Here is a 21,166-nt window from a genome sequence, read left to right as displayed (position 1 = left end):
CCTGATAACTAATGATGTTGAGCACCTCTTTATGTGCTTATTGGACATTCTAATATCTTCTTTTCTGACATTTATGTTCAAGCTTTTTGCCCATTTTTTAATACTGAGTTGTCTTTTTATTGATTTGCAGGAACTCCTTTTGTTCTGGACAGGAGTCCTTTGCTGGACAAATGTATTGTAAATATTTTTCCCTGTCTATGGCTTGCTTTTCATTTTCTTAACACTGTCTTTGATGAACAGTTTTAAAAATTTGATGAAGTCCAATTTATCTCTTTTTTAGTTGACAGCGGTATTTACTTATTGTCATACTCTATGAGATTGCTATTATCTCCACTTTTTCTATTATGGAACCAGCTTGCATAGGATTCTTAGGACTTGACAAAAAACACAAAACATATCATTGGTGGAATCGTGTTTCAAGTTTCTGTGTGTCTAGCCCAAAAGCCTGGACGCTGACCATAGTTTACAGTAAGTAATGTCCTCTCGGTACCCAAAATACCTCTGGAAATAGGAATCCCAGAGGGATACCATTTGGCAAGAAAGGGAATAAATAAAATGACATGGGGGTGTATAGGGAGGAGTGAGTCTGAGTCGCACTGTGGCGTCACTCCACCAGTCAGCGGATGACTTTTTGCTGAACCCAGTGGAGCATCATTTCCCACTGATGAGCCTTAGCATCCTCATTCCACTGGACTTGTTTAGGCTGAGGTTTTGAAGTCTGGGCATCTTGAGGCAAACAAAGAGAACGCGAATAGTAGAGGGGGAGTCTTCACTGGCGGAAGGACCACTTAGTTCCAAATGGTGCAGTAAATTCATCCTTTCTAGTTGATACAATCCTTTGTTTGTGAGCCCATTCACACTGATAATGAGTATGGGGCCCATTGCGTGTAGGAGCCCATCTGCTGAGAAGGAGCAGTTCACCAGTTTTAGGTTGTAGAGGCCTTCAACTGCAGAGAGGGCCATTATGAGCCCCTCATCAGATACTAGAAGAATGTTCACCAACTCCAGGGAACAAAGTGCCTTTAGCTTGAACAAGGTCTTTAGCTGCCTATCACTGAACACAGGGGGACATGGTGCAGGACAAGGTACTACAATGGTAACAGGGAGAAGTTACTTTTCTTGGAAGGCATGACTTGGAAATTTCACAGTTGTGCCATTCCAGACTCCTCAGAGACTGGGGCAGTATAGTGTGTGAAAATTTCCTCAGTTAGGTCAGGTGGGGACACCTCTTACCAACTTCCCTAACCAAACCTTGAATATATTCGAATATATTCAGCACCATTCATGCCACAGATCAGGTAGCCTCCCAAACTCAATGAATGGAACCCTGATCCCACATATCTCTGGAAAATATGCTTTGTAACACAGGCTTCTACCATCATCGATGTCAGGTCCACATCTCCACAGTGAAAAGTATTCCCTGAACATCCCAAGGCTTACATACTCTGGAAATTTGAATTCTCTCTGGAATGCACTGGAAGGAAAACACCTTTAGCATCACATAGGCAGGCAGTGCCAAGATGGTTACCAAGGTCTTCTTGTACCCATTATGTACATGGCTTATGATGAAGCATTTGGATCCTTTGCCTTCTAGGTGTGCTGAGGGGTCTAAGGAAACTGGAAAGATGCTTGGGTGATAGCTGGTCTGGGCACTGTTTCCTTCTCTGAGGCATAGAACCCAAAAATTGTAGGAGTCGGTGAAGCCAACTAGATTATTCTGAGGTGGCTCCAGAAGAAAGCAGCTCTTTTTTTCTTCTCCCAAAGTCCTATGCTGACCAGCTTCTTCTCAGGGCAAAGCTATCCTTTTTTTCTCTCTTAGGTTTAAGTGCCTTTTGTGTCCTAAGAAATCTTTGTCTATTCCAAGGTTGCAAAGATATTCTTAGATTTCTTCTCTAGAAGTTTTATAGTTTTAGCTTTTATATTTAGGTCAATAATCCATTTCAAATTCATTTTTGTATATGGTATGGGAAAAGTTCATGTTTTTCTTTTCTCCCACTCAGACAATGTTCAAGCCAATTTGTTGAGAAGTGTTTCCTTTCTCCCACTGAACTGCACTGGTGCTTTTTGTCAAAAATCAATGAGCAGTATATATTGGATATATAATATTTCTGGACTTCCTACTCTGTGATTTTGTTCTAAAAGTAATTATTTCAAATTTAAATATAAAATAATAAAATTAAGAAGGATTTAGTGGTAGCATGTTTAGAAAAAAATACCTTTAATGAAATACTGCAACAAGCTATTATTAGATCTAAATTAAAGTTGGACACCATTCTAATTCATATGTAAAGTGTCATAAAAGAACAATTACCTCTTACAGTGGTTCATTTATATTCATGGATTTAACATGAATGGTTTCAAGTATCTGTGGTAGCTCTAAAGATCCGTGGTTTAAGTCATCACTTTGCTAAAGCATGTATCTGAGTGGTGTGGTGTTAGGCTTGTGCACACATGCAAGTAACTTACTAATTGATTCTTCAGCAGCTGTACTTCCACACAGCTCATAACCCATTCTAATATTTACATTTCAGGGTTGAAATTATATGTTATCATGGTGTCTTCAAATATAGAGATTCACCATGGTTTTGGATCAGATCAAACAAGAATATCAATGGCCTAATGTACTAATACTGCTAAAGAATACCTTCTATAATAAAAAGACAAATAACCTAATTAAAAACTGGGGATAAGTCTTGAATAGACATTTCTTCAAAAAAGATATACAAGTAGCTAACAAGTACATTAAAAGATGCTCAAAATCCTTTCCTTAGCATTAGGGCAATGGCAAATAAAAACCATAATGAGATACCACTTCACCCACTGGGATAGTTATAATGAAAAAGACAGAAGTATTGCAACGATGTAGAGAAATTAGAATTCTGACATATTGCTGGTGCAAATATAAAATGGTACAGCAGCTTAGGAAAACAGTTTAACAGTTCTTGAAGTGTAAAACAGTTACCTAGTTCCAGCAATTCCACTCCTAGGTATACACCCAAGAAAACTGAAAATGTCTTCACACAAAAACTTGCACATAAATATTCATAGCAGTATTAACCATAATAGTCAAAAAGTGGGAAACAATCCAAATGCCCATCCACTGATGAATGAAAACAAAATGTTGTATATCCATACAATGGAATATATAAAAAGAATGAAGTACTGATACATGCCACAACGTGAATTAACCTTGAAAACATGCTAAGTGAAAGAATTCAGGTATAAAGGGCCCCATATTATATGATTCCATTTATATGAAAAGAAGAGAATAGGCAAATCAATAGACAGATAACTGATTAGTGCTTGCCAGGGCTGGGGATTGGGCGACAGAATGGAGAATGACTGCTATTGGGTACAGAGTATCTTTTTGGAGTAATGAAAATGTACTGGAATTAGTGGTAATAATTGAACAACCTTGTGAATATACTAAAAACCAGTGAATTACGCACTTTAAAAAGATGAATTTTATGGTATGTGAATCATCACAAAAAAGAAAAAAGAAAACCTTCCATAAAACAACTTGATGGTTGGATAATAAAGAATAGGAGATGACAGAATTACTGAAATAGGATGCTGTGAAATATTTACAATATATGAAACATTTTCAACTAGAAAACTAAAAAACTGACAATTCCTACAGTAGCTGAAAGATATACAATCATTTTTCTTGTATGGCAACAACAAAAAAATGTTTGTTGAACCAAAGCCATGACATTGCTAGGTAATGAAAAGTAAGTTAAAAACTATAAAAACATGCTGTTTCAATTTTTTTACTACAGTACTATCATAGTTACTATACACTGAAATTCATTCAGCAGAATAAAAAAATCTGTACAAGCAATCAATATTAATGAAATACCTAAAAGCAAATTCATAGTCTGAAGAAATTTACGTTATTTTTCTCTATTGCACTTCTAATAGTTTCCAGCTTTAACAAATTGCACAGCTTTAGACCTCCAGCCATTTCTGTTGCAGTTATGTGGAAAGCTGCCAATAAATATTTCCTATTAAAACAATTTCATCCTTTGTCATTTTACTCCAAAGATTCATACAACCATTTGAAAAATCTGCATAATAAATTTGTAAGAACTGAAGATTTAAAAATATATATTGAAATGTCAATGTTCATTAGGTCAAATAAGTTATCATGACCCACAGTTGAAGTCTGAGGAAGACAACCCCTAAGGTCCTTTATGTTTGTTTGGCTCCAGCTGTGAGTCAGGAATACATCATAACAGAAGAAAAAGAGAGAGAGCAGTCTGTATATACTTCATCAGTTGATTTCAGAGCTCTCCTAGTTCATTTAACATTAATGTTATTTAAGTGGGATATTATCCAGGTTGCTGGAGCTTAAAACTTCTCCAAAAAACCTTAATGATAATCCTGTTTCATAGCACTCAGCTTAAAATGTCTACTCTACAAACAAAAATGTAAGTTTATAGTAACATTTTTATAGTAACATTCTACTTTAAATGGATATTTTCATACAACTGAATTGTCAACTGGCCTGGCCATTTAATAAAGGGGGAAATCATGTCAATTTCTACCTATAAATAAAACTGATTCTGAAATGTTAAAGTATATCTATTTTATCAGCTTAATGAGGTATACTTTACATACTACAAAATTCACCACTCTAATTATACAATTCAATGATCTCTAATATTTCCACAGTTGTGCAACCATCACCACAGAAAGTTTCTCCATGCCTGTTTGTAGTCAAATCCTATTCTAATCCCAACCTCAGGCAACCACTGATTTGCTTTCTGTCTAGTTTTTCTAGAATATCATAGAAAGGGAATTATACAATATGTTATCTTTTGTATTTGGCTTATTTCACTTGGTATAATGTATATGAGGTTCATCCATGGTGTTGCATGTACAAACAGTTTATTCCTTACTATTGCTGATACACCGCATTTGTATGGATATACCACAATTTAGTAATTTACCTGCCTTTGGATTGTTTCAAGTTTTTGTCTATTGTAAATAATGCTCCTTTGAACACTTGCATTTAAGTCTTTGCAGTAACATGTTCTCACTGTAGTTAGGTAGATACCTAGGAATAGAAATGATGGGTGATATGGTAAGGATATGCTTAACTGCAAAACTGTTTTCCAAAGTACCTATACCACTTTTCCCTCCCAGCAGCAAAGTATGAGGCTTTTCCACATCCTTGCCAAAATTTGGTACTGTCATTCTTTTTTAGTATAGCCATTTTAGTGGGATTCGAAGTGCATTTTCCTAATGACTAGTGATGCTGAGCATCTTCCCAAGTCCTAATTAGCTACATGTGTATCTTTGGTGAAGTGTCTATTCAAATCTTTTGCTCATTTTTTAAAGTTGTTTGTGGTTTTATTGAGTTGTAAGTGTTCACTATATATTCTGGATACAAATCTTTTAACAGATACACGAAGTGCAAATGCTTTCTCCTAATCTGTGGCTTATCTTTCCATTTTCTTTTTTTAAAAGATTTATTTATATATTCCTTTCCCCTTCACTACCCCCCACCCCGGTTGTCTGTTCTCTGTGCCTATGTGCTGCATCTTCTTTGTCTGCTTCTGTTGTTGTCAGCGGCACAGGAATCTGTGTTTCTTTTTATTGTGTCATCTTGTTGTGTCAGCTCTCTGTATGTGCTTGGCACCATTCCTGTGCAGGCTGCACTTTCTTTCACGCTGGGCGGCTCTCCTTATGGGGCGCACTCCTTGTGCGTGGGGCTCCCCTATGCGGGGGACACCCCTGCGTGGCAGGGCACTCCTTGCGCACATCAGCACTGTTCATGGGCCAGCTCCACACGGGTCAAGGAGGCCTGGGGTTTGAAACGCAGACCTCCCATGTGGTAGACGGACGCCCTAACCACTGGGCCAAGTCCGCCGCCCCCATTTTCTTAATAATGTCTTTTTTTTTGGAGGTACCGGGGATTGAACCCAGGACCTCAAAAATGGGAAGCAAGTGCTCAAGCACTGAACTACATCTACTCCTCAATGAGAGCTGGTTTTCACATTTGTTTGGTTTTTAGGAGGTACCAGGGATCAAACCTAGAACCCTGTACATGGGAAGCAGGTGCTCAACCACTTGAGCTACATCTGCTCCCCTAATGTCTTTTTTTAAAAATTTACTTAATTATTTCTCCCCCCTCCCTCCATTGTCTGCTCTCTGTGTCCATTCGCTGTTTGTTCTTTTGTGTCTGCTTGTATTCTTATTAGGCGGCTCCATGAACCAAACCTGGGACCTTTCAGAGTGGGAGAGAGGTGATCATTCTCTTGCACCACCTCAGCTCCCTGGCCTGCTGCATCTCTTATTATATCTCCTCTGTGTCTCCTTTTGTTGTATCATCTTGCTGCATCAGTTCTCTGTGTGGGCCAGTACTCCTGCACAGACCAGCACTCCTTGTGGGTCAGCTCACCACACAGGCCAGCTTGCCTTTCACCAGGAGGCCCTCAGTATCGAACCCTGGATCTCCTATATGGGAGCCCAATTGCTTGAGCCACATCTGCTTCCTGCCTAATGTCTTTTGAAGAGAGAAAGCTTTCATTCTGAAGAAGTCCAGTTTACAATTTTTCTTTTATGGATCATGTTTTTAGTGTCATAGCTAAGACTCTATTCTCTGCCATTGGTCTATCCTTATGCTAATATTATACGATTTTAATTACCGTAGCTTTATAATGTCTTAAAAGTGGATAACTTTGTTCTTTCTCAAAACTGTTTTGGCTGTTCCAAAACTTATATTTCATATAAGTTTTAATATAACTTATATTTCATATAAGTTTTAGGATGAGTTTGTGAATTTCTACAAACAAACCTGTTATTTTTGATAGGTACTGCAGTGAATCTATAGATCAATTTGGGTAGAATTATCATCTTAATGATATTGAGTCTTCCAATCCATTAAAACTGTATATATCTCCATTTATTTAGGTCTTCTTAATTTTTCTCAGGATTGTTTTGTAGTGTTTCAGTATATGTGTATGTATGTTTTTAACTGCAAAAAAAGGATCCCTAAAAGCATCACAGATTATCCAGAGCAGGATCAATCTGGAGATTAAGACATAATACTTATCTAACAATTTAACTTTATAATAACAGCATTTCCACTGTATACAAAATCATTGCACATCATCAGAATTATTACTGCTGAGAATACATTATGTATGAGGTAGTTTTTGAAACAGAAAAGAGGTCAATAACCATAAGAAATAGTTACATTTTGTTATTTTGAATGGGAATTTAAGAAACAACTTAATGAGTATTTAATTTGAATAGTTTTGATCAATAACTGCTGCTCATCTTTTCAAACAAGTAACAGGTTCCCACCCCACTCTGGATATAACAATAACAATCACTTCTATAGTATTTACTATGTGTCAAACACTCCTCCAAGCACTTTAAAGATAGGAACTCACTTCTCACAACCAACGAGGCAGAAAATAACTAACCCTGTTTTATAACTGAGGAAAGTTAGGTACAGAGAAGCCAAGTACCTTGACCAAGGTCTTACAGCTTACAACATCTTACAGCCTTACAGTGTAATAGAACCAGAATTCAAACCCAGGCCATTTGGTTCCAGAATTCATGCTTTTAATCACCGCAGCATTAGAGAGCAAATATTTTCATTTTTAAAGAATTTATAGATTTCTGCTTATAGTAATGCAAGACTGGGTGATTCAGAACAACCCTCCCAATAAGGATAACTAGAAAATACTTTCAAAAATAGAGAATTAGCAGGAAAATTTCTGTCCATAGAAGACAGAAATCCAGAATTAAGCCACATTTGGGGCCTCTTTTACTGTAGAGGAATTTGCCAATTCTAGACAAGATAACTAAGAAGCTAGTCAGCCTTTTTAAAAGTTTTATAAGCTAGAAGGACAAAAGTCTCCAAGGTCTATTAAGGATAAGGGATTTCCAAAAACCTCCAGGACTGGATTAGGACCCTGAAAGGCTGCATTCTAGGAATATAGGTGAACCAGAAATAAACCCAGTTTCCAATCATCTGGGTGGTCCAGAAAATATCAATCCCTGAAACTGGATTAAGGTGATCCTGGCCTACTAGTGCTCCCAGGCATACAAGAGCAAAATAATATTGCCTGAGGCTTACAAATATTTCTAAAATTTTTAAAAGATAATATCTGGCACATAGTCAAGGAAAGGCAGGCACAAGAGAGAATAAGAGCATGAACAAGATACAGCATGGGAAGTGGATTTGGCCCAAAAGATAGGGTGTCCGCATAGGGGAGCCCCACGCACAAAGAGTATGCCCTGTAAGGAGAGCCACCCAGCACGAGAAAAGTGCAGCCTGCCCAGGAATGGTGCCGCACACACGGAGAGCTGACGCAGCAAGATGACACAACAAAATGAGGCACAGATTCTGGGTGCTGCTGACAAGAATCCAAACGGACACAGAAGAACACACAGCAAATGGACAGAGGGAGCAGACAACTGGGGGGGGTAGGGAGGGAAGAGAAATAAATAAAAAATAAATCTTAAGGAAAAAAGACAGTAGAAAAAACAGATAATATAAACAGATACATAGGAGTTTCAGATACTAGGATTATCAGAAAAATGACTTTAAAATAACTACCTTAACCTATTTTCAAAGTGATAAAAGACTATACTGAAAATTTTGGCAGAAAGTTGGAAAATATAAGTGATACAAGAGATGTAAAAAAGAAAAAGTATTTGAAAGGACTGAAATCATACTATTAAGCTAAAACTGATCAATAAAAAGATAATACTCATGTTTGGGAATTAAGAAATATACTTCTAAATGGAATATGCCTCTAAATAAAAGAAGAAACCATAGTGAAAATTAGATATTTTGAATTAAATTATAGAAAACATTTGCCCATAGGATGCAGTTAAAATCATGCATAGATATATTTATAGAGTCAGAAACCACAATAAAGATTCCCCAGGGGCCAGGGTGAGTTTAGGGAATGAGGAGTTAATTCTTAGTTGACAAAGAATTTCTGCTTGGGGTAATGGAAAAGTTTTGGGAATGTATAGAGATGACGGTAACACAACATTGTGGATGTAATTAACAACACTGAATTCTGTATGTGAATGTGTTTAAAAAGGGAAATTTTTGGTGGCACATATATTACTTAAACAAAAATTAAAAACAAACAACCATAGGACTATACAACACAAACAGTATACCATAATGTAAACTATGAACTATAGCTAATAATATATAATAATAATAGTCTCTCATCAGTTGTAAGGAAGTTACCACACTAATGCAAAATGTTAAAATGGGGCGGGTATATGGGAACTTCATATTTTTTACATAATGTTTCTGTAAATCTACAACTTCTCTAATCTAAAAAAAATTGCGATAATAAAAAATAAAAATAAAATCAGACACAGAGAAAAGTTTATAGCCTTAAATGGATATATTAAAAAAGAAGTATGGGGAGCGGATGGGGCTCAAGCAGTTGAGCACCTGCTTCCTACATGGGAGGTCCTGGGTTAGGTTCCCAGTGCCTCCTAAAAACAAAAAGACAAACAACAAACAAAACAAATGGAAAAAAACAACTCAGGTGAGCCGATGAGGGTCAGTGGTTGCGCGCCAGCGTCCTACATATAAGGTGTCAGGTTCAATCCCCCGCCCCTGGCACCTAAAAAAAAAAGTATGGCTAAATTAATAAGTTAAATCCTATAGAGAAAATATGGGAAATGAAAAAATTAAATAAACCCAAAGAAAACTGAAGGAAGGAAATAAAGAACAGAAATAAATGATACAGACAACAAAGAGTAGATAAAATCAACAAAGCCAGAGGTTAGTTCTTTGAAAAGACTAACAAAAATTAACAAATCCCTGGGGAATCTGGTCAAGAAAAAAGATAACTAAAGTTAGAAATTAAAAAGTAAATATTACAATTGATATTGTAAATATTAAAAAGCTAATAGAGAAGCAGATGTGGCTCAGGTAACTGAGCTCCTGCCTACCACACGGAAGGTCTGGGTTCATTTTCCTGTGCCTCCTAGAGAAGACGCACAAGACAGCGAGCTGATGTGATGGGCTGGCGTGGCGAGCTGACACAAGATGATGCAGTGAGATGATGCAACCAAGAGACACACTGAGGAAACACAATGAGAGACACAACGAAGCAGGGAGCAGAGATGGCTCAGGTTATTAGGTATCTCCCTCCCACACGGGAGGCCCTGGGTTCAGTTCCTGGTGCCTCCTAAAGAGAGAAGACCAGCACACAACAGACATAGTGAATGCAAACAATGAAGGGTTGGGGAAAATAAATAAATCTTTTTTAAAAAAAGCTAATAAAAGGATTTTATGGAAACTTTATGCCAACAAATTGTGAAAATTTTGATGAAATAAGTAAATCCCTAGAAAAAAACATAACTTACTAAAACTATCACAAGAAGAAACAAAAGAATTTGAACAGTTATTGAATAGTTAAAGAAACTGAATTTGTAATTAAGCCATTAAAGAAATAGAATTTGTAACTAAAAGTCTTTCCATGAAGAAAACTCTGGATACACAGAGCTTTACCAGTAAATTCTACCAATTATTTAAGGAAGAAAGAATTTCAATTTAATATATATTATTCCAGGGAATAAAAAGAGGGACCACTCCTTAACTTGTTTTATAAAGTCAGCAATAAAGGAAAAGTATAGACCAAAAATATAAGTAAAGAAGGAAGTGAACATATAATTAACCTCAGAATAGTAGTTCTCTTAGGGAGGTTGGAGGAGGTTATGATTGGGAAACGGAGGCAAGTAGATTTCTAGTATGCTAAGAATATTCTGTTTCTTGATCTCATAGTAGTTATCAAGCATTTGCTTTACAATAAATCATTGAGGTACACATTTCTGTTTTGTACACTTTTCTGCACATGAATTATAATTTATAAAAATTTATTTAAATTTATGGGACTGGTGTCACTTAAATGAGAGAATGGTATGAATATTCCTTGACCATTACAGTTATTTTCTTGACCATCTTTACTTCTAACAGGCTTCAATTTATTTTTCCTGGAAGGGAAAATTTAGAGATTAATCTCTAAAATATTTACTAGCTTCCAAGTTCCACCAGCACACACTCTACTGGAATCAATAGCTATAATTACATTGTAGTAAGGACATCTGTTCTTGAATATTCTATGCTTCCTAGTATGAAGCATTGTTTTTAAAATCTAAAATTTAATCTTAGGTAACAACACACAAAAATTAGCCAATATCTGTATGTCTGCAAGGTGTACAATATGAAGAAAAACGAGATGGGTACACAGTTTCATCTGGGACTAAATAAACATCAACTTAGCAATTTTTTTCCGGCAACTTCCCCATCTGTTTCCATCATTGATTATTTCAATCTCTTTTGTCTTTCATCTTTGCCTACCCAGCTTCAGTCAAAACCCAGGTATCTGTCTAGAAAAAGCTTCTGCAGTAATAGGAAATTTGATTTAATGAACTGAAAAATGAATTATCTTTTCTTAAAACCATTTGGTTATTTCTTCTCTGAAATAATAGTAAGAGGAACAGATAAGTGAACACACTTCAAATTCTATCTTGAAAGAGAACTGAGGTGGCACAAGAGATTGAATGCCTCCAGAAGGTCCTGGGATCGATTCCCGGTGCTGCCTAAAGAGAAGACAAGCAGACACAGAAGAACCTAGTAAATGCACACAGGGAGCAGACAACGGGGGCAGGGGGGAGGGCACAAATAAAAAATAAAATAAATCTTTAAAAAAATTTCTATTTTGACAGCAATTACAAAGCCTATAGTAAACTACTGCTCCTACACACTTTCTAAATGTCTTTTCCCACTCCCTGTAAGGCAAATAATAAATATCATGGCAGACTAAAATAATTCTGACCCAATTATGTGGAGATCCAAACTGTGGTCTAAACACAATTACCAGTTTGATAAGCTTAAATAAAAGTAGTGGTTTCATCATAAATTTCTCACTTTTGGAACATGAGGGTTAAATTCCACAGCTCTATGAATTGCTTCCACGGCATTAATTTCTGCTGTGCTTAACCCCCTTCTGGAGGCTGTTTCTGGAGAAAATCTGTAAGAAAACCATAAAATGAAGAAATGAATATAGGAAAAAAGCCAAACAGAAATTATGTTTTTAGATCATAATCCAGATCCCTGAATTAAAGAGTAAAGAGGTTCCCAGTGATAGCCAAAGACAAAGCCAGTTTACTAAAAATGAAAGTAAAACCTTCTTGTTCAACATATAAATCAGAAAGCATAAGGAATGGAAATTTTCAGGCTTAAGTGAAGAAAGCATTCAGAAGTCCTCTGATGGCACACTTTTGGAAAGATGATAAAATAAGAAATGCAATGCAGTGACAGTCAGAAAATCTTATGAAATAGAAGTGCATTCTTATCAAATTCTTATCTGAGAGGAAACAGACTGGGACTATTCCATCTAATTCACATAAAAGCATAGTACTAAAAGGTGAAAGAAATGTTCATCATTTGGTTGATTTCTGAAAATCTCATCTGCAGAATAAAGAGAGAGTCAGTAAGGACAGGCAAAAATACAAAGAAAGCAGAATAACTCAGAGTTATAATCAAAGAACAGATAAAGTAAAACCTAATTGTCTACCACACATCTTACCATCATCATTGCCACTACTTATTGCTGTGTACTTTCTTTCTAGGCATTGCTTTAGGCAATTAATACACATAATCCTTACACAATCATCCTATAGCATGGGTATTAATATTCTCATTTTACAGATGAGGAAGAGATTCAAACTGTTAACTTCCTCAAAGTCCCAGAGCTGATGCGTGGTAAAATTTAAATTTGAAACCACGTTTATTTACATCTAAATATCTTCTTTTCTATGACACATGGTAGGAAGCTTCACAGGCCCAAATGATCAAGGGTTATTCAGGAAGAAGTAGGGAGGTAAAAGAGCATTGTTTTAAGTCAGTGGGGGGAAAAACATAAGACTGAGTTTAGCAGTCTCTCCAAATAACTGTAGTTTTCATAAATACTTACTTATCTGAAACAGTCCTTGTCTTCAACAGAGCTGCTGTATAACAGATTGCTGCTGACTTTGGAAGGCTTATATCTGTAATAACAATAATTTTCACCTTAAGAATCACAAAAACAGCTTTTTAAATAAAAATAATTCATGATACAAGTTCGACAGATGTAATACGGTAGAAGAAGCACCTGGACATGTAGTTGGAAGACCTGAGTCTGAATCTTGACTATTATTTACTAGCTACGTATCCTTGAGCTAGTTGTAGCAGCTTCTTTGAACCTCAGCTTTCTCTTCTCAAAATAGGGACTGGCACTTTTCTGGCAGTTATTCTAAAGACTAAATTAAATAATGTCTGTGAAAGCCCTCAGCAAAATGGTGAAAAGTGCTCAATGAATGTTTATAATAATCTGCTTACAATAATATTATTCAGAGAAAAAGGCACAGTAGAATTACAACTATGTAAAGACTCTACCTATTCCCAGAGAAAAAGATTAGAAAATAAAAATATTTAACAGTGGTTAAAAATCTAGGTGATAGGACCAAGGATGATTTTAATTTTTCTTCTTCCTATGTTTTTATAAAAAAAAAAAAAAAGGAACTAGAAAGAAATTAATTACATAGGTCTTTTTTTATGCTTTTATATATGCCCAAAATAATGCTCTCAGAAGAGTAAGAGTGAAGAAGAACTCTCTTGAGGCTTGAGATTCCAGAGTTATACTAGCAAATAGGACTAAAGCAGTAAATTTGCTCCTAACTTCTTCAGGATTCTAGAATGGTAAAAACCTGGGACTCATGAAAATAACTGAAAACACAAATGCATATCTAAGTTGTTAGTTTTATTTTATTTTTAATGAATCAGGTCTTATTCTGATATTTTATATTCAGTCCCTACGCTTGTTCATCGAAGTACCGTAAATAGGCCATGTATTCGGTAAGTTACATATGGAAAGAATTTCTCACAAATTTCTCCATTAGCCTCCACTATTCTGAAGTATTTCCTAAGAATTCCAGATGTTTTAAAGAAATAAACTTTTCTTTCCAAGTATAACACATTACAAACTTTCCAAGTCAAAGAGATTCCCAAGCTAATGGATAGGAACCCACAATAGGACAAGCGTGAATTACACATATGTATGTGTTCTGTTATAGTGAAAGACATGACCAGAAACAATATGCTAGCTGGATGTTTTCAGCTTGTGGTTAAAAAAGGATGCCTACAAGGCAACACATTCAGAATGAGGAGAAAGGCTATGCTTCTTTAAAATTCTCTTAACTCCATTTGTGGTAAATAGGCACTGTTATAGTATAATAATGAAAACAGCCCATATATGTATTGTATTCTTGCTGTGGGAAGATCAGTGGACAAAGAAACGGAATTCCTGGATTTAAGTTCATGCTTGCTCTTAGTGGCTGGGGGACATTAACCAATCACTTAACCTTCCTGTACTCAAGTTTCCTTATTTATTAACTAAAAATACTTTTTTTAACCATTTCACAAGATTATTATAAGGATCAGATAAGATGATGAATTATATTTTGTAACTAAAAGCACTGTAAAAATGTTAAAGTGAATTAATCGTATGAATACTGCTAAGCAACTTCTGTTAGAAAGTCTTCTCTGATACTCTAAAACAAATAAAATACTCTCCTCAAGGCACAGCACTCCATACTTTGCCCACTGTCTTACTTAACATACTATGTTTCAGTGTAACTGCTGTTTATTTGTCTGTATGTTCCACTAAACAGTAAACCCTATGAGGGCTAAGTCCTTCTCTTCTTGTTCACCATTGTATTTATTCCCAGTGCTTCACTCATAGTAGGCATTAATAAACAAAAAAATGAAGACAGAAGAAAAGTTCCTCCTTGCAGGTTTTTACTACCAAAAGCACGGATAAAGAAGATACATACTAGCAACTTGTACCCATGCATACTACATATTGATTAGTAAAAATGGAAAGAGAAAATAAGGGAAAAAATAAAAGAGGACCATATTTACGATTATAAAATGGAAAAAAAAAATTAACCATATTATTAGGACAATTATCACTCACCATCGTATTTTGCTAGAACTGCCTGAACATCTGCATAGGCCTGTAATTCTAAAAGGGATTCTAGAAGATTTTCGTGGATGTTCAACATAGTAAGAGGAGGAAATTCTTTCATCAACTGTATATTAAAAGAAAAAAAAAAGATTACAATCATCACATAGCTGAATCAGATTCATTAAAACAGAAATTCCTTTGTTTCTTAACAAAACTTTGGAAACTCAATCCTTTAAAAGTATATATATTAAATATCTTGTTATAAAACTACCAATTGGAATACAGTGATTCTGCATTAAAATAACTGGCAACTTAAACCACTTTGTTTTTGAAGGAAAAAATGTAACAGTACAATCACCAAATTTACTTACATCTCTCATTATTTTTACTGCTTCTCTTATTCTTCCTAATTTTCTTGCACACATTGCCAATCTTCTTTTAATATATACCAGTACATTGGTATCTCTTCCTATTTAAAAAGTGAAAAATGACACAACTATCACTTTTTATTATGGCCTGCTATTTCATTAACATATTATCCATTAATTCTATTTGCCTACCATGCAAGGTTTTGTGTCTGATGGCAGAATATTGATGATAGTTGAATTTGAGTGATGGCTACTGAAGAGGGCTTCATTAGACTGCTCTATTTTCATGTTTGTTTGAAATTTTCTATACTAAAATTTTAAAAATATCTACTGGATTACTTTTGCCTCTAAAAAGTAAGTAATCTAAGTACAATATTTATAAAGTAATTCATGCATACTTGACAAGTTCATTTTAATAGAGAAAAGAAATACATATATTAACAGGAAAAAAATACCATTAACCTACTATTTTATGTTTCTGCATAAACAATTTATTATTTTAATATTCTCTATTGTTTTAATGGCAAACAAAAAATTTCCAAAACAAAATTACCATGGCTAATGAAAACTATTTTCTTAAAAGCTAGTAACCAACAAAGTATAAAATTACTTCTAAAAAGAGCTAACAAATATTTCTGTAACTATCCCATAACTTAATTTGCGATTATACAAGGATAAATCCCATGACTTTTTACAGATATAGTTTCATCAGTTCCAGATTGCAAAATAATATATTCCCACAGTTATATTATAACATGCATTTAATGAAACATACTGCATATGTCAATATTTAGCCTAGAGAGAGAACATTATCCAAATTTTAATTCCCAAAAACAAAGAGACTTAGAACTTAACTGCTAGTAGATAATTCATTTTGTAAACATATTTCAATTTATTGCCCACTATCTGCCAAAATCATGAAACTAAAACCCTCTGGCCACAAAAACAGTAGGAATCAGCGGCCCTACTGATTCTAACATCATTGGCAAAAGTGTCTTAATCATAACTGAGAGTATCCCTAAGAATGGAAAGAACAAACCTCAGTTGCTATGACCCATATGATACCAAATACATCATGGAGAAAAATCAACAGAAGAATGAATAAATGCCAAGAATGAGGCTGGATTTTGTGTTAAGACTATGATGTGAAGGGGCCACTCCCTGGCACTTTATGCAGATATATCCAGTCTAAAGAGCAAACTAAATGCTGTACCTACACTGATGCTTAAAGGAAATAGTTGCTTATCATCAGTAGAAGGCGCTCTTGACTGAATCTTGGATATGCTTTGAGTTCTGCTTCCCCAATGACCAGCTCAATTCTTCCATGAAATAAATTAGTTAAGTCTCAGAGCAGAACATCAACTCTCAGTAACCAAAGCAGAACTATTCCCTTCCTTAAACATTCTCTGGCTAATAAACATTTCTCTTCTGCTGGCTTGTAGATATTATGAATAGATTAGTTACCGCCTATGAAAAGTACCTAACTTACAAGTATTAAATTTTTTGTGGTGGTTGGTTGTTTTTTTCAAACAAAAGAGCCAAGTACAGGAGCTAAAAGGTAAAAATCCGTTCAAATTTGCTTACTCAGTTGGGCTTCATGCTGAGGACTTTGGTGCTGGCACTGCTGTGACCGCTTATAAATTGTTTCTCCTGCTTTGAGGGCCTGTTTAAATAACCTCTCAGCATCTACTATGGTTGTTGCTTCTTCCTCAGCCAGTAGAACATATGCAGTGGCACAGCTATGGAGAAAGCAAGAAATTGAATTTTAAGTAACATAGTAAATCCACTTTTTTCTTTTGGATATGTCCCTTTGTCCTAGGTCACATTTCCCTAAATTTAGCTACACTTTTCAGCACTTGAGGAAAGAAAAACACTTCAATAAATATTTTAATTTATTAGGGGCACACTTGTATATACTTTACATCTATTTTCCACCACCTTTTTTTTCTCCCATTTTATATCTTTTTCTTCTTCATTTTCTATCTTCTTTCTCTGGCCTCTGTCTATCTCCTTTCACTGTGCTTTTGTGCAGTGGAGAATAGGTGAAAATCAAGAATTCTCTGAAGAACAGATCAGAGGACTACACAGTCTAGTGATCATCCTTGTTCTTAGTCACTATATATTTTATAATATCTTCTAATTGGGGGGATGGAAGAGGATGGGGAATTGGGAAGTGTCCCTTGGCCAAATGGTCATCTTTAACATTTGACTCAGAAATACATCACTCCAGGATAGCTCTTTTCCCTAACCCTGAGTATATCCTCCCCATGCTGCCCCTTCTTCCCTTGGACTTATCCACAATCATACTGCAATAAAACTTTCCTTGGTCTGAATTCTTCTCCTCCTCCATGCCTACTCTCACTCCTCACCAATGGTTAACCTCACGGTTTTTTTCTGTGCCCCTTTTAAAGCACAGATATTTCTCTTTGTATCCTCTACGAAAACAACTAGCTAATAAGATAAACTAAGTATTGTTTTGTCCAAAAAAAATACAAAGCACTTTTCCCTCCATTCCCAGAAATGCAAAACAAATGTCCTAGTTCTGATTATCTAAGCCTGCTTTGTCCCTATTGCTGTCATTAGCCACATGTGTTTATGGAGCACTTGAAATGTGGCTAGTCTGAATTGATCTGTGATGTAAGTATAAAATGAACACTGGATTTTGAAGACTTAGAAAAATGTAAAATAGATTTTTAAAATATTGGTAATATCTTAAAATGATAATATTTTGAATACAGTTATGGAAAATATATTATTAAAATTAATTCCAGGAAGTGGCCGTGGCTCAATCAGTTGGGCTCCTGTCTACCATATGGGAGGCCCTGGGTTTGTGTCCCAGGGCCTCCTTGTGAAGGCAGGATGGCCCATGTGCCACAGAGAGCTTCCCAGCCTGCAAGCACCGCAGAGTGCTGACTCAGCAAGATGACACAACAAAAAGGGAGGCAAACAAAAACACAGAAGAAGGCCCAGCGAACAGACAGAGAGAGCAGATGGCAAGCAAGCCATGAAGCGGGGTGGGGAATAAATAAAAATAAAATACAGACACAGAAGAATGCACAGAGAATGGACACAGAGCCGACAACACGCAAAAAGCAGCAAGGGTGGGGGATGAAAAAATTAATTCCATCTATTTCTCTTTATTTTTAATGTTAATACCAGAAAATTTTTAATTACATATATATTACATATATATATAATTGTATTACATTTCTATCAGATAACACTTATCTAAGCAAGAGGAGAGAGATTATTGGTAAGAGTATAAAACACAAGTGATGTTGAGAAGGCTATCAAAAATTGAGGGACACGAAGGGTCTGACAAATGTGGAAAAACACATCACACCATTTCGGCATCCTTCAAATCCCCTAAATTGAAGTATATATTGATGTCACTACTTAACAGATTTCTTTCTTGTAATACATTAGATTTCTCTGAAACATTAGATATTCTGCTGTCTTGAACACTAAGCTATCTATCTGCCATTCTAAAATGCAATTCAAATGTTTTTAAATTGCTATAATAAAACACTTTTTAAAAGATCTAAATGGGTATAAATTATGCAGCAGAATCAAAATATTAACCAATTTTAAATTACAATATAGCTATAAAATTAAACGGTGTTTTCCTTAAAGCTTCCACACATCTGTTCAAACGTATTTTATATTGAGATGTTATTCCAAGAAATTATATAAATACCTAATGAATGAAAACTTTATTAAGGTAAAATTTGTAACATAATATTCACCATTTTAATCATTTGAAAATACACAATTCAGTGGCTTTTATTAAACTCACAATGATGTGCAACAATTACCACCAACTAATTTGGAATATTTTCTTCACTCCAAAAAAGAAACCCCATTACCCACTAAGCAGTCACTTGTCATCTGCCTCTCTCCCCAGTCCTGAGCAATCCAACCACTAATCTGCTTTCTGTCTCTGCGGATTTGCCTAGTCTGGACATTTCATATAAATAGAGTCATACAATATATGACTTGTTGTGTCTGGCTTCCTTCACTTACTATAATGTTTTCAAGGTTCATCCACGTTGTAGCCTGTAATACTTCATTTCTTTTTGTGGCTGAATAATATCCTATTGTACCATATTTTGTTTATATACTCATCAGTTGATGGATATTTGGGTTATTTCTATTTGGGGGGGTATTATAAATAATGCTCTCATGAACATTTGTTTACACGTTTTTGTTTGAACACCTGTCTTCATTCTCTTGAGTATATACTGAGGAGTAGAATTGCTGGGTCATATAATAACTCCACATCTGACATTTTGAGGAATCACAAAACTGTTTTCCACAGTAGATAAACCATTTTACATGCCCACCAGCATGTATGAGGATCTTGCTTTTTCCATCCTCACCAAGACTTGGTATTTTCAGATTACCTAGTAACAGCCATCCTAGTGAGTGTGCAATGTTATCTATTACAGTTTTGATATACATACGTTTCCCTAATGACTTATTGGTCATCTATATATCTCCTTTGAATATGTCTATTCAAGACCATGCCCATTTTAAAAATTGGGTTGTCTTTTTGTTGTTGAGTTATAAGAGTTATTTATATAGTCTATACTTTTATCAGACACATGATCTACAAATATTTTCACTTACTCTGTGGATTGTCTTTTCACTATCTTAATAGTGTGCTTGGATGCACGAAAGTTTTTAATTTTGATAAGGTCCAATTTATCTATTTTTTTCTTGTGGTATCATATCTAAAAATCCACTGGCTAAATCCAAGGTCATGAGGATTTACCTCTATATTTTCTTCTAAGAGTTTTATAGTTTTAGCTCTTACATTTAGATCTTTTATCAATTTTGCACGACTTTTTGTGTAAGCTACGCAGTAGGGCCCAACTTCATGCTTTTGCATGTGATTATCCATTGTTCCAGTAGTATTTGTTGAAAAGACTACTGTTTCCTCATTGACTGGTCTTGGCACCCTTGCTGATAACAACTGACCATGGATGTGTGACTTTATTTCTGGACTCTTACTTTTATTCTATCCATCTAGATGTGTATCTTTTAGCTAGTATCACACTGTTTTATTTTATTTTTTAAAGATTTATTTTATTTCTCCCTACCCTCCACCCACCTCACCCCCGCTGCCTCCATCATTTGCACTCACTGTCTGCTATCTATGTCTGTTCATTGTGTGTGCATCTTCTTTTTAGGAGGCACCAGGAACTGAACCCAAGACTTCCATGTGGGAGGGAGGTGCCCAATGGCTTGAGCCACCTCTGTTCCTTGCTTGTTGTATCTCTCACTGTGTTTCCTTGTTGTGTTTCTTTCATTGCATCATCTCTTTGCATCATCTTGTTGTGTTAGCTGTCTTGCTTGTATTCTTTAGGAGGCACCAGGAACCGAACCTGGAACTGCCCGTGTGGTAGGCAGGTGCCCAACTGCCTAAGTCATAGCTTCCCCACAGTTTTAAATGGTGTTGCTTTGCAGTATGTTTTGAAATCATTAAGTGTTGAGTACTCCAACGTTTCTCTTCCTTTTCAAAATTGTTTTGGCTATTCGGGGTCATAAAGAATTCCATATGAATTTTAGGATCAGCTAGTCCATTTCTGCAAAAACAGAAGTGGGAATTTTGATAGGAATTGCACTGAATCTATGCATCTATTTGGGGAGTATCGCCATCTTAATAATATTAACTATTCCAATCCATGGACACAAGATGTCTTCCCAATTATTTAGCTCTTCTTTTACTTCTTTCAACAATGTTTTACAGTTTACAGTGTACAAGTCTTACTCCTCCTTGGTTAAATT

At 35.5% G+C, this 21,166-nt stretch overlaps 1 protein-coding gene across 12 annotated transcripts in view; it reads right to left on the bottom strand.

Moving 5' to 3' along the window:
• Nucleotides 1–21,166, bottom strand: part of ST7L (suppression of tumorigenicity 7 like) — a 147,163-nt gene that overhangs the window by 85,057 nt on the left and 40,940 nt on the right. For all 12 annotated transcript variants that reach the window (XM_058303041.2, XM_058303033.1, XM_058303035.2 and 9 more), the window contains 5 exons: nucleotides 16,961–17,115; nucleotides 15,380–15,477; nucleotides 15,018–15,132; nucleotides 12,978–13,050; nucleotides 11,930–12,032 (listed from right to left, as the gene is read on the bottom strand). In XM_058303041.2, the coding sequence (XP_058159024.1) occupies nucleotides 11,930–12,032; nucleotides 12,978–13,050; nucleotides 15,018–15,132; nucleotides 15,380–15,477; nucleotides 16,961–17,115 (544 nt within the window). The remainder of the gene's footprint in view (nucleotides 1–11,929; nucleotides 12,033–12,977; nucleotides 13,051–15,017; nucleotides 15,133–15,379; nucleotides 15,478–16,960; nucleotides 17,116–21,166) is intronic.

This window comes from Dasypus novemcinctus, chromosome 9, assembly GCF_030445035.2.
Source record: "Dasypus novemcinctus isolate mDasNov1 chromosome 9, mDasNov1.1.hap2, whole genome shotgun sequence".
NCBI lineage: Eukaryota > Metazoa > Chordata > Mammalia > Cingulata > Dasypodidae > Dasypus > Dasypus novemcinctus.
This window is presented reverse-complemented; position numbering and strand designations above follow the sequence as displayed.